The sequence below is a fragment of the Podarcis cretensis genome (genome assembly GCF_951804945.1).
Source record: "Podarcis cretensis genome assembly, chromosome: 8".
NCBI lineage: Eukaryota > Metazoa > Chordata > Lepidosauria > Squamata > Lacertidae > Podarcis > Podarcis cretensis.
The window spans coordinates 28,745,557-28,759,434 of NC_137177.1; the positions used below are offsets into that span (position 1 = coordinate 28,745,557).

The 13,878-nt window shown below is 45.7% G+C and overlaps 1 protein-coding gene across 1 annotated transcript in view; it reads right to left on the reverse strand.

Moving 5' to 3' along the window:
- The window catches only part of EXTL1 (exostosin like glycosyltransferase 1), a 62,142-nt gene that overhangs the window by 9,451 nt on the left and 38,813 nt on the right, over positions 1-13,878 (reverse strand). Inside the window, exons 2-6 of the mRNA XM_079987723.1 lie at positions 10,980-11,073; positions 9,008-9,115; positions 7,408-7,527; positions 3,607-3,739; positions 1,541-1,659 (exon numbers count right to left, since the gene is read on the reverse strand). Coding sequence (XP_079843849.1) covers positions 1,541-1,659; positions 3,607-3,739; positions 7,408-7,527; positions 9,008-9,115; positions 10,980-11,073 — 574 coding nt within the window. The remainder of the gene's footprint in view (positions 1-1,540; positions 1,660-3,606; positions 3,740-7,407; positions 7,528-9,007; positions 9,116-10,979; positions 11,074-13,878) is intronic.

Genomic DNA, 13,878 nt, shown 5'->3' on the forward strand with positions numbered 1-13,878 from the left:
GAGCCAGCCCAGCCTCCTGCCAGAGAAAACACAATCTTCCATCTACCACATACCACATACCACCTGAGACTGGGTGCCTGAACATATGTACTTTGAACAAGTTCAGCTGAAGTAAAATGGGCCCCCTGATTAATCTATAAATTCAGTTTCTCTTAGTTCCCTCCCCCAAATTCAGTTCTCAGCTGGTAGAGCATGAGACTCTTAATTTCAGGGTCGTGGGTTCGAGGGCAAAAGAATCCTCCATCGCAAGGGGGTTGGACTAGATGAGCCTCATGGTCCCTTCCAATTCTATAATTCTATGTTTCTGTATAAAAGTATAATTTTTAAAAAAATAAATAAAGATCCTTATGAAAATTCAGTAGCATTTTACTGTGAATTTTTCTTTCATATGCCATTTCTTTCATATGTCATTCTGCCTAACAGACACATTTTTGCCAAGCCATTTCCCCCAATACGATGCATTTTTGAATGTCACTTTCACTAACATATGCATTTGTTATCGAAACTGTACACATTACTTGGCTGGAGAGCTGCCTCTCAGAATTCGCAGAAGCGCACATTTGGAAAGAAAGCTGGCGTTTTGGTTCGCATGCTGCTTCAGAAAGTGTGAATTTAGTTCACACTTCATATGCGAGCTGAATCGACTCTTTCCCCCACCCCTACTTCAGAGTAAACATGGCCTGGATCTAGGGTGCAAGGGCATCGTGGGCTGGCGTGCCCAGGCCAATTTGCTGCTGTGCATCTCTGAGCACCTGGGGTGGCCTGAGATGGGTGAGGCCTGTTGGCAGAGTTCTTCTTCAGCAAGACATAATTGCTGACAGGACTTGCCCTGCAGGTAGAAGGAGAGGTGAGCACCTGCTGGCAGCGGCGGTGGCTATATGCCCACCCAGGTGCTTCCTCCAAGCTGCCATCCATTCCAGGGGAAGAAATCTACCATCTCTGACATTTTGCCTTGGTGCATATGGGTGCATATTTATGGAGGAGCAGAAGAATGTCTCACTTCATCAAAGATTACTGGAGAGTTTTTTTTTTAAAAGGGCAGCAGCAGTAGGACAGGAATTGTTACACTGGCACCATCAAGGCAGACTTTAGGGCAGACGCCCACAGCCCTATTCAGCAGAAAGAGCACAAGGACCACCCAAATGCAGCAGAGTTAGCATATCACCATTTGATGCAAGTGATGTAACACATATGGGCATATAAAGCAGCTGCAGGGAAACCTTTGGACCTCCAGATGTCACTGAACTACAACTCCCATCAGCCCCAGCAGACATGGCCAATGGCCAGGCATGAGGGGAGTTGTAGTTCAGCGATATCGGGAGGGCCAAAGGTTCTTCAGACCTGATCAAAACAGTTCCTCTCCTCTCTGCTCCTCTGATAACAGCATTAAGACCAGAATCTAAAGTTACCTTACTCCACTGAATGGTGGAAAGAATAAAGGTGGGGACGAGGTGGTAGAACCTAGAAGTCAGGGTGTGCAGTTCTCCCAGAAAGTCACTGTACTATACTGTAGGTAGGACAAGCCAAACCTCCTGCTTACCTGGGCACAGTACTGGGACCCAGAGACAGCTTGGATGAGCTTGAGGATGGGCTGAGAAAGGGAGACAATAGGCGAGACAGCCCGGATGAATGCTGTAAATTTGTTGGAGGGGCTGGATCCTGTTACAGGGAGAAACACAATTAGTATGAAATACCAAAACCGCTCCTTGTGCCCCACCTTTTCCATGCGGCCCTGCCTGTCCCAAGGAATTTGCCATCTGTAATGTAACAGAAAACAACAGAGGAAAGGGCAAAGAGGAGAGTGGGGCAAAATGGAGTGGTTTGGGGGATTGTTGGGGTGGAATATCGCCCATCATGTGATGCTGCTAAAAGAATCACACTGACTGCTCAAGGTGTATAAAGCCCTTGTACGACTTGGGACCAGGAAACCTAAAAGATCATCTTAGTACCTATATCACTGCACTCTGCAGGAAGGCCTCCAGCTGATACCATCTCATCAGGACGTCCATTAAGCATGACATAGGAACTAGGCCTCTATTGCCGAAGTGTAGCATGTGGGTATAGAGGGACCATGGCCCCTGGTGCAGAGTTTTGAGGGGATATATTCAGGCACCCCTACGACAGGTATAGAGCCTTTGCAGCTGAGGTGCAGAGGCAGGCGGGTTGGTCTAGTGGGCGGGTGGATGGAGGCAGAGGGTCAGGAGCCTGTTTGAGGCAGGCTCCATTCACCTTCTGCGTGGGCTCTGCATGGGCCCTCCTGGGGCAGGCCCCTACCCTAGCTGACCAGTCCACTGGGGGGGGGCGCAACACTTGCCATGCCCCGGGCACCGGCAACCCACGCTATGCCGCTGCTCTATTGTAGCGGCACCTACCCTTCCGTTACGTACCAGACAGTTGGTGTTGCTATTATCTTTTTGCCCCTTCTCTATTTCTAGTGTACACCTCAGCAGAGGGTTGAAGGACAAGCATGGAGGGGAGGCATATGAATGTGTGCTCCCACCCATCAGCTGATGAGCGGTAGGAGTACACCTTGCTCAAGGCTTTCAAACACTCCTTGAGTTTCTCCTTCAAACCTCTGCTAAGGTTTAAAGGAGAAGTGTGGAGGGTGGGTGTGAATTCACCTCCAACACCCCACCTCTTCTTGTTCTAAGCTCCGCAGTTTGAAGGAGAAATCTGTGGGTAGGGGTGGGGGTCTGAAAGCCCTTTGTAAACATCCCTGTGTGAGGATGTTGAAAAAAGGCTGTTTGAAAGCTCTGCAGTTTACTTTGAAGCCTTGTCAATCGGGCCTTCAAAGAGAAGCATCACCTGCCATCACTATGGCATCAGGTATGAATGACAGGTGGGCAGCCCTGCCTGCTCTACCCTCCGTAACTTCGTTTAATCCCTTCCATTGCTTTCAGGCTCCTTGGGAATATAGGCCTCTGTGCAAGGATGTGCCCTGATGGTGCAGTAATAACCATCGTTCCTTCTAATAGCAAACACAGCTGCCAGATGCCGGCAGAATTGTAGCTAAAATGGGACCACTGGAAAAAAGAAGAGGACAGTATCAGCATGCAAGGGTAAGCTCCAAGGTTTACGGAGGATATAGCAAAAATATGTAGGGGGAGTCACCCACTCAGGCATCACAGTAAGGACTGTGCATAAATAAGACAGTAATCATTATTGTAATAATTAGGGATGGGTGAGACTTTCAATTCAGTTCATGCTTTCCAAAAAACTATGCAAATTTTACAAAATAATTCAAAATTTGCACTTGTGATTCAGTTCTCCAACCAAGCCACATGTACAAAAATGTACATATTAAGGGAAAATACATATAAAAGTTCACATATTGGGAGAAATAACAATACAGAATGTATCATCCCGGGGGAAATTGCTTGCAAAAATATGTGATGTGTGCTAAGATGGAGAAAATTTTCATGAGGATGATAGACTGATGTGGAAATGAACTTAAGGCTGGTGGGGGGAGAGAACAGAAGGTAAACTGAAACTGACAGATTTATCCATCTCTAATGGAATAAAAAGCAAATAGAAGGCATAATGTGATGTGTTAAGTGACAGTAGGGGTGGTGCAAGGCGGGGGGGGGGGGGGGAAGAGTCCCATACCATGTTGCAGATAGTAGAAAGGGAAGTCATTGAGGTGGGTGGAGTATTCTGGCAGTGCCAGCAGCCCTCCTGGAAGGGCGTTCCAGAAGAACTTTGGGCGGGATTCCTGATGAAATATCCGATCCTTTATGATCTGACAAAAAAGAAAGAAAGCTGTCATCACGCAAGCAGCATTACGCTCCTGAAGCTGTCAGCACCTGACAGGTGATGAGATGGCGTCACCCGGCCTGTGAGATCATCTGCAAACCGCCCTCCTCACTTCAAGGTAAGGAAGGCTGGACTAGGGGCACATAGACACCCAGAGTCTGAACTGCAAGCCAAGAAACCCCAGTTCAAAAATCACCTGTGGGGTGAGCTTCCATAGTTACCTTATGGCAGATGGGGGGAAACTTTGGGGGGATGGGACACTGTTGACCTCTGACCTGCTGGCCAGTCTTGGCCTGCAAGGGTGTTCAATTTTACCCAAACGGCTATTTCCCCCTGAAACCAGGCCTACCTGATGAACATAGTTCATAGCCGCAAAGTGCTGCTCCACCTGCGCACTCCCTGCAGACAACACACACTGGTGATGCAGATAGCAGAACTGAACCCTCCACTCATTGACTGATGAGCAGAGCATTTAATCCTGCAGAAGACTGCTTCCCTGCTTGCTCATTCCCACATGGAGCCTGATATTTGATAGGTGATTGACACCTGTCAAATTTGGCCTGGGAAGTGGAGTTGAAAAAGAACTGTCCCATCGGGCCACAAAGGTTCCCCACCCCGATATAGCCCTTCCTACAATGGGACAAGAACCTCGCTATATTTACATGCGTGCACAAAGTAGCACATGAAACAGGCTTAAAGTGTTGGCTGCTCCTGGTCTTTGGAACTCCCTCCCTAGAGAAACTAGACTCCTTGTTCTTCTGCTGGCAAGTGAAGACTTTTTTGTTTCAACAGGCTTTGGGGAACTGGCTGCTTTCAATGGAAAGGCTGGTCTAAATATGTATATGGTTTTACAATGACTGTTTCTCCTATGTGGTCCTCTTAGCGGTTCTTATTTTTATATGTAAGCCGCCTTGAGTCCCATCAGGGAAAAGATGGGGTATAAATAAATATTTAATAATAATAATAATAATTCCAAAGACCCCTTTGGAGGCAGGCAGAGAACAATGGAGAGGAACGTAATAAGCAAACACACAGGGAAACAGGGGCTGGTGGCTATCATTCTCTTATCTCTTTTTAAAATATTGGTTAATATTCCCCAGGAGTTGAGAGGGGAAGAAGTCAAAGCAGATTAGCTGTTTAGGAGAGAGAGAGAAACAAGCAGAAGTGGCTTGCTGGGAGCCGCTAAGCCCGCTTCCCAGCAGGAGGGTCCCTGCAGCTTACTGGGAAGGAAAGTCAGCAGGGGAGACGCAGCAGGGAGATCTGCGCAATGAAAATGTTCAGATGGAGCTAATTCGGTGTTCCTGCTGGTACGTTTGCACCTCACCAACCATCTTGCTGCCCACCTGTGGGGAAGCTAGTGTAGCGGCTCCACCTCACCTGACAAGCAGCTTCCATTAGCAAGGGATGAAAAAAGACTGCCAGCAACACTTTATCTGTATGTGCTATTTCTCTCTCCAGCCCAAATTTCCTTGCCTTTTTAAAATTATTTTTTTGGAAAGCGGATTCAGAATTTCTGTTGAGCAGAACCCTGGATTGGCGAATGTCACCTGTTCAGTGTCTCTTGAGACAGTTTGCAAAAGGAGGTGTTCCCCATGACCTGAGCCTCTGCCTTTTTGCTAAGTTACCTCAGGGAAGCTTTGAAGGCTCAGGTGTTCAGGTTTAGACAAGCAGCTGTAAACTGCAGGGGTTCATCTAAGCTCTCACCACTTTGTTTATCCTGCTGCTAACCAGGCATGGAAACAAACAATGCAGTTGTCCTAATGCTTTCTATTCCTGCCTGGACTGAAAGAAACCAGCTCTTCCCCTTTTCAAGAGGCTTTCATGGGGCACACAGTAGACAATTACACAATTACAGGCACTGACACCTGTTACAGCACTAGATGCACCCAAATTGCTCACTGGGCCTTAAGGCAAATGTGGTCTGTGTGTTTGCTTTGAAAAGCGATGGATCTAAACACCATGCTAAAGTCTGCAATTCCGCTGATTCTAATCTAATTCTAATCTTAATTTACTTGCAGCTGACCTCTTGGAATATTAATCTTACTTATCTTTCTCACATTGGAGACAAGGTACTGCCAAGAGCTCAGGACTGAACCAGCAGATCAGGTGTTCCAAACTGATTTGCAGGCTTCACCTGCAGAGCCCCTGAGACCTTGGTACAAAGCGTGTTGCTTTGCTTTCACTGTCTTCAGTTTTGCAAGGCTTGTTGGACTTGTCTTAATCAGTACATGCAGGATCTGAGCATGCTTTTGGCCCAGTATCGCCCCAGACACCCCCGATCAATCTCTCAAGTCTTTCCTCAAGTGCAACAACAGTCATTCATCAACAACAGACAAATGACGGGCACAACACAGCATTATCAAGTTATAAACGACATGGAAAGAGTTGATGAAGATCTCTCCTCTCATAATATTGTAACTCTGAGTAAAGTACTGAAGTGGGTAGGCTGTAGGTGCCAGTGTATATAATCTGAAGGCACATGGGACCACCAGCTCGCTGAAACTAAGCAGGTCTGGATCTGATCAATGCCTGCAATGTTGGGCTCTATTGTGCAAGAAAGGTTGGAAAGAAACTTGAGGGTTTTTTTTATTAAAAAATGCCTCAAAGCAGAGAAAAGGAAGCACTATTTCACTCGATGCACTTACAGGGTTCAGTGCCACCAAGGCACAATGATGACTACTGGCTTAGTTCGTTTTAATATATTTCACAAATGCATGGAGGAAGATCAGTCTACCAGCAACTATTAATCATAATTCCTACAGAACTTTCCCATCTAGAGGCAGTTTAGCTCGGGGGGGAGGGGGGCAAACAAAGGGAGGTTGTTGTCTTCAGGTTTTCCTGGATGGCTTCCCAGAAGCATTTGTTGAGCTGCTTTGAGGAAACAATGCTGGACCAGGCAGATCTTTTGGTCTAATGCAGCACAGCTCTTCTTACAGTTTCAAATAAAAGTGTGCAGTGAAAATGTTGTCAGTTTCCTTTAATGCTGGGAACACTAGGGCAAGGAGTGCAGCTCTGGAAGTTCCCATGCATCACCAGGCTTCCTGATCAAGGCATAATTTCCCGTAATTTTTCAGCCACTAAACAAAGCAGAATTGTCTACAACTGTTCTATGACCAGCAATAGCCATGGCCTCTAGAGACATTTCCTCTTATTCCTTTCAGTTTCACTGAAAGGGGATGCTCACTTGCATAAATGGATTATTATTATTTTTTAAAATTGCTGTAGGTACAAACCAAATGACAGGCTTTTCCTCTGCAAATCTGTCCAATCAATGACGACTTGGCATGGATGATAGAATGGTCAGAGGCTGTAGCCAGAGAGTGGTTGCCAACATCATATGCCCTGCTTGCAAACATCTGCTGTAGTTCTGCTGAAAGCCAGGTTCTGAATTCCATGGGCATTTTGGTTTGTTCCAACAAGGCAGTTCTTAGTGTGTCAGACCCCACCCACCTGTCTCATTGGGCCCTCTAGGGGAAAGGCGATAAGGATCTGGCCAGCCAGCCAAAATAGATTCCCCATCAATGACGAAGTCAGCCTCCTGCAGTATTCCTGGATCCATCAACTCTCTTCGGTCCAAACCGTTCAGCAACAATTAACATTGAACAAGGAGCTGGCCCATCAAAGGAATCAGCTGCCCAGACTCTTGTGGCTTACCTCAAGGGTGGCTTGCACAATCTTCTCCACAGAGGAGAAATATGCTTCCCACAGGAACTGGGTCTGCTGCTGGAAGGCCAGGATCTTGTCGCTGTGGAGACATCGGACTGTAGATGGAATCTGTGAGGAGGTAGAAGGGGCGGGGGGGGGCGGGGGGAGGAAGCAGAGTGATTTATGACCAATCACAAATATATACCCAGACATACTGGCTTTAAAACCAGGAGCAGCGGGGGGCCCTCAGAAGTGAAGGGTAAAGATGTTGAGTCAGCCAAACAAGCTGCACTGCAGGCATTGCCTGAAAGATGCATTCGTGCAGGTTACATTTTTCATACTTGGGAAGTCTGAATATTCTGAACTTGGGGCGGGGTGGGGAGTCCATAAAACCTTTGGAAATGACGTTTTGTGGTCACTGCAATGAAATAAGTTACTATGCGCTTCAAAGGGAGACTCCGGCATGAAACCACTATTTTACGAAATACAATATTATCACCTATAACCTGAATCAAGATAACAGGTTTTTATTCCAATATAGATGTTAATTGCTCCACCAGTGCCAGGAATTTTGTATTACCATTAGCAATTATTAGGTCACTGTACATTTAAGTTTTAATGTAATGGTAACAGCCTGTAGTTTTTGCATTTCATTATTCTGACCTCACCGCTAACTATTGTGCAGGGATGCATGTGTGGGCACACACGCACATGTGCACGCACATGCACATGCACACACACACACACACACACACACACACACAAGACCTTTCAATTTAGGCTTGCACTCCATACATCTGATAAAGTGGGCTCCAGACCACAAAAGCTCACGCCATAATAAAAACTGGTAGGCAACTTCTGCATCTTATATTTAGGACAGTATCATACCACTTCCCCCAAAGCATTCTGGGAACTGCAGTTCATTAAGGGTGATGAGCATTGTCCTGCCTTCTTGCAAAATGTAGCTCTGTGAGGGGAATAGGGGCTTCTGAACAACACTCGGCACCCTTAATGAAACTACAGCTCCCAGGAATCTTTGCAGGGAAAAAATGGCTGTTAAAACCAGTGCTTTAAATGTACGGTGCAGATGGGGCCTTGGTTGGATACCACCAGTGCTTTTTTTATTTGGGGGGTACGCAGGGGTACGCATAACCCTAAACATTTCTATACAGTGCTTTTTTCCTGGGGGTACGCATACCCCTAAACATTTTGTGAATAGAAGTTTGGCCTCATTGAGGGGCAGTATTTCAATATGAGTAGGAAAATGAGAGTACCCTAAACACTTTTTTAGAAAAAAGCACTGGATATCACCCTCCGTAAATAACTGCTTAGATGTCTTTCATTACTTCAGGCACCACTCCTGTCAATGCACCCTCAGACTAAAGGAGAGCACACATTTCCCTCATGGACTCTTCAGATGCATGATCTACCAAGAAACAGTTCAGGCCAGAGCCGTGATGATCTCACAATCTCGCCTGCTGCTATACAGTAAGTCTACAGTGCTCTGTGTGAAAAGCACAGCCCTGCACAGAGGACCGCTTATGCTGTGCCTTCTTGTACCAGGCTGCCGGCCGGGCTCGGGTTGTTAACACAGTCCAGGCATTGTTACCTGCAGCAGGAGCCTCTCATCCCCTACGATGGCTGATTTGCTCCAGTCGATCACCTCTGAAAACGGCAGCTCCCAGCCGTTGCTGAGCAGCACTGGGATGCAGGCGGCCTGGATCAATGAGAGACGAGGAACAGAGATCAAAGAGACAGAAGAAAGAGAGCTGTGCAAGGGGGGGGGGGAGCAGGCAGAGGTAGCTTTAGGATGAACAGCAGAAATCCATGCATGCTTCCTCAAAAGCAAGCCACACTGTGCTTAGTGGGGATTACTTCCAGGTAAGTGTGCATAAGGTAGCAGCCTTTGAAATTCCTGCTGAGCTAGGAAGAGTGATTTAATGGCAACCTCTGTGTGTCATACAAGTGCTCTGTTGCTGTTCCTACACACTTTCCGGCTGAGCTGCCAGAAGATGAGCCTGTTTGTAGGTGGGAATCACACACACACACAACCTGAACCTCTGCAGCAACCTAGTATAAAGAAAACGGGCTTGGAGAGGCTTGGGGAATTTATGCGCAATTGGAGATTAAGCTAAATAAAATATTATTGCTTGTTTCGGGGGAGCGATGTACTAGGACATCCAATTCCCAAGTAAAAGACATATATAGAAACAGTGCTTTTTTTCTTTAAAAAAATGTTTAGGGAGTACTCTCATTTTCCTACTCAAATTGAAATACTGCCCCTCAATGAGGCCAAACTTAGATTCAGAAAATGTTTAGGGGTATGCGTATCCCCAGGAAAAAAGCTCTGTATAGAAATGTGGAGGGGTTTTGCTTCTTTTGATCAGACTTCCCCTAAATTAATAGCTGGATGATGATGGTGATAATGATAATGATGATGATGATGATGATGAATAATACTCAGGAAATGACCTATATACCAAATACTCAGATCATGGGTTCACCTGAATTGCAGAGTTTCAGGGACTTTGACCCCCCCAACCATTTTTGCTCGGCCTCTGTCCTGGCCACCACACAATTCAGCCACACAATTCATCTTCCCACCCATTATGGTTTTCAATAAAATTGGTAGGGGGTGGCAGAGAGTGGAGAAATGCCTCCATCGCTATCATATACCCTCAAGGAGAATCCCTAAAAGTACACATCTCTGTTGATCCATTATTTTTCAGTATATAATAAAGATATGCACACACATTAAGCTTTAATGGAAGATCATCAGTTAGATGAAATGCCACAATTTTAAATTAGAAATGCAAAGAATGCCACAAAGAAATGTTACTATTAAATTGCTGGTGTGAAGAAGTAACCCCATCAAAGGAAAGGAAAGAAGTAGCTAGGTCTTGCTTGGTTATTTTCCTCTTTCTCTAACTTCCTCTGTGCCAATCTGTTTCAAATAAGCCTTATTATCACTTCATTCACTGGTCAGAGCCAGGTGAGTCCACCAGTAATTTTGGTGCTTCAGCAGATGATGGCACTACTCCTGCTCTTGAAAGGTCTTTCCTGTGTCTTCACCCTCCATTACACCATTGATTGAAAGGAACTGAGCTTGCTGAAGGCATATCTACTCTACAAACGGTCATGGCCTCCACAAGAAATCCTAGGAACTGTAGTTTAGGAATTGTGCTGAGAGAAAGCACTGCACTTTCCGTTTAAAGAATTACAACTCACAGTGTAAGGAAATGGGAAAATGGGAATGACTCGTAAAACAGCTGATACCTGCAGTGCACTTGAATGTGGGGCAGGTAAATCTACACTACGAATTTTGATTGCTTCAGTATCATTTTCAGATAAAAAGAGCAATGAACGAAACAAAAACTAAAATTCTCACCCACCAATATATTTAAAAGGATAAATCCTCTGAAAAGCAAAGAGCTGAAAGAGGAAGTAGGGAAGAAAGTTTATTTCTTCCACCTTCCTCCTAGAGCTCTCTGTACCTTCTGTGAGCAACAGTTGCCTCATAAACAGTAACAAATATTAAACTGGTTTATATCTGTAAATACAAAAACCACTTTTTGTTGTACCTGTAGTGCTTCTAGAAACCGGAAGGACCCCAAGCGTCTCCCTCGGGGAATGATGCAGAAGGTGGAATTGTGCAAAAGTTCCTGGTAGTCAAACCTGGGAAGAAAAGACCCAAACTTATTTTTCAGAAAGTTGTCATTGGTAGCTCTGTACTCTCCCCTATGCCTTGAACCTATGAGCAGAAGACTTTGACTGAATAGCCCTGGCAGGGGAAATAGGGACATTCTGGGATCAAATCAGAAGCTGGGGTGGCTTTTGGAATTCCAGGACTGTCCCTAGAAAATTGAGGCACTTGGGGCGTATGCGATCAATAGATCAATAGATCAATGTTAATAAATATAACAATACAGTGGTACCTTGGGTTAAGTACTTAATTCGTTCCGGAGATCCGTTCTTAACCTGAAACTGTTCTTAACCTGAAGCACAACTTTAGCTAATGGGGCCTCCTGCTGCTGCCGCGCCGGCGGAGCACGATTTCTGTTCTCATCCTGAAGCAAAGTTCTTAACCCGAGGTACTATTTCTGGGTTAGTGGAGTCTGTAACCTGAAGCGTATGTAACCCGAGGTACCACTGTATCTGGAGGTTGCCATCACACCAGCTATCCCCAGTAGAGCCAGTACTGTGCTAGGTGAACCAATAGACTGACTCAGCATGTTTCTGATAATAATAATTTTATGTCCCTGAGTTGCCTGTTTGGGGGCTGGCGTAATGGGCAAACAACCAGCTCCCAGCAAGGGTCTCAAAACAACTACAAGACTCCAGTGGTCTCTCCTGTTTCCACCATTCTAAGCAGCTACTTTGAACACACATTGCACATCAGATCAGGTCCAAGGTGGGCTCATGACGTATATCCTTCCCGTATGCGTTTAAGGCACCGTGGAACAAAGAATGCACTCACGGCCCAGAGAATGGCTGACAGAGAAGTCGTGTGTGCTGAATGTGACGCAGCTCAGGTGGGGGGGGGAGCTGAAGAGAGACAGAAGTTTCCACACAGCCCTGCTAAGAGTGCCGAGTTCCCCTCACCACACACATACTAATATCCTAAGTAGTGTTAGGGAGGGAGGTGGGGAGCAACAGAGGAGCTTTGTACATGGAAGGATTTCCCACAGGATATGTGCATAGTTATACTTCATGGCTTCTCTTCCAGGCCCAGGGCTGCTTAGCTTGTGAATGAGAGCGAGCGCATTCTTACACATGGCTTCAAGCAGCTCCTGCTTCAGACAGGTTGTAATGCAAATGTAAAGAATGCATTTTGGACAGAAATGCTTGTTCACATTACAAGGGCCTGACTTAATTTTCCCACTGGGTTTGGGCCGGCCCTGTTGTTAGGCAAAAGGAGGTTGTCACCTGGAAAAGCCAAGTAACATGAAAGGGCTGCAAATAGTTATTTATCTGTTTATTATTGTCATTGTTTGAATCTCAGGAAGAGGTATTTGTGGGATTTTCTGCATCAGGTGAAAAAATAACTGGGCCAGTCAGCCTTAGTACTTGACTAGAGGTTGAGAAGCCACCATTTGCTGCTCTGCCTGGGCAAAATGCCTTGATTTGGCTCTGTCCTGGGCACAGAATCACCCAGAGGGTGCTTTCTACCATAAACAATATAGTTTGTTTTCTATAAACGTACCCCTGCAGGTTATCTGTTTAGGGTGCCAGCAATTTCTTTTAATATACCCCAAGCAGTTTGCAATTCCAGAGTGTTAGTTAAGTAGATTCATTTATTACATATAATGGATCTCAGGGAAAATGCAATAGAGGACTAAATGGTGTGAATTAACAGTATAATAGTGATAAATGTCTCCTTCCGTGAGGGAAGCATTATTCTGCATTTCATGGAAAATATATTTTTCACATGCACACATTTCTTTATTACAAGGGCTGTGTAGCCCCTGCCTCCAAGGAAGAACACCAAGGCAAGCGGAAGTCCAGATGGGGCCCAACCATTGACCAGAAATGGAGCTTGCTTCCCCACTCCCTGACAACAAAAGCACTCTGCTCCCACGGCCAATTGCCCTGGGACTGCAGAACTGAAGAGAAATATGCTCTGGCCACAGCCATTGGCCAGGGGACCAAGGGCTGGTTGGGAGCTGCTCCCTTTGCCTCCTAGGAAGAACATCAAGGTAAGGAAGAGACCAATTTGGTCCCATCCATCAGCCAAAGAAGGAGCAACTAAAAGAAGCTTTCTTCCCCCACTCTCTACCAAAAAAGAACACTTGGGCTCAAGTAGGATGTGCAGAGAATTCAGATGGAAATGAAATTGCCAATGTTCGCTTATGCGTCCCACATTTGGATTGGAAATCAATCCAGTGAATATGATCAGTTTGTTGTTGTTGCTTTCAGTCCAAAATGATACATAATTGATTATGTCCACTCCCTCGTTGCATTGCATTTCCTTAGCATTAAAACGTATGGAGTCAAAATTACAACACAATTTACACATTCGTTCATTCATATTACATATTTGTTCATATAATGTCCCACCCTCCCAAAGGAGCCCAGGATGTAAATTATGTAAATTACACAAGTTATGTAATCTCATCACAGCGGGTAGCAAGATGAATAACAGAGTTTTTGGCAGAAGATGAACCGCTCTAGAACAGAAACGGTGGTGCATGTGATAAATATGGGATGGAAAACACCACTAGCCCCAACTACCAGTTGCCCTGGGACTACAGAGTTGAAGTTTTAATGGTGTGGCTTGACACATGGATGCACATATGTGTCCTGGGAAAGCCAAGTGCTCAGCCTGCAGGGATTGGAGAAGTAAAGGCACGCTTAGTGTATCAGAGCTGTGGAGCCACCCTCCTAACACTGGTGTTGCTGCTGCTTGGCTGGACAGGGACAGAGAAGGGTTGTGGCAAGGTCTGGGCCATGCAGCTGCACCAGTGGAACAACTAATCAGGC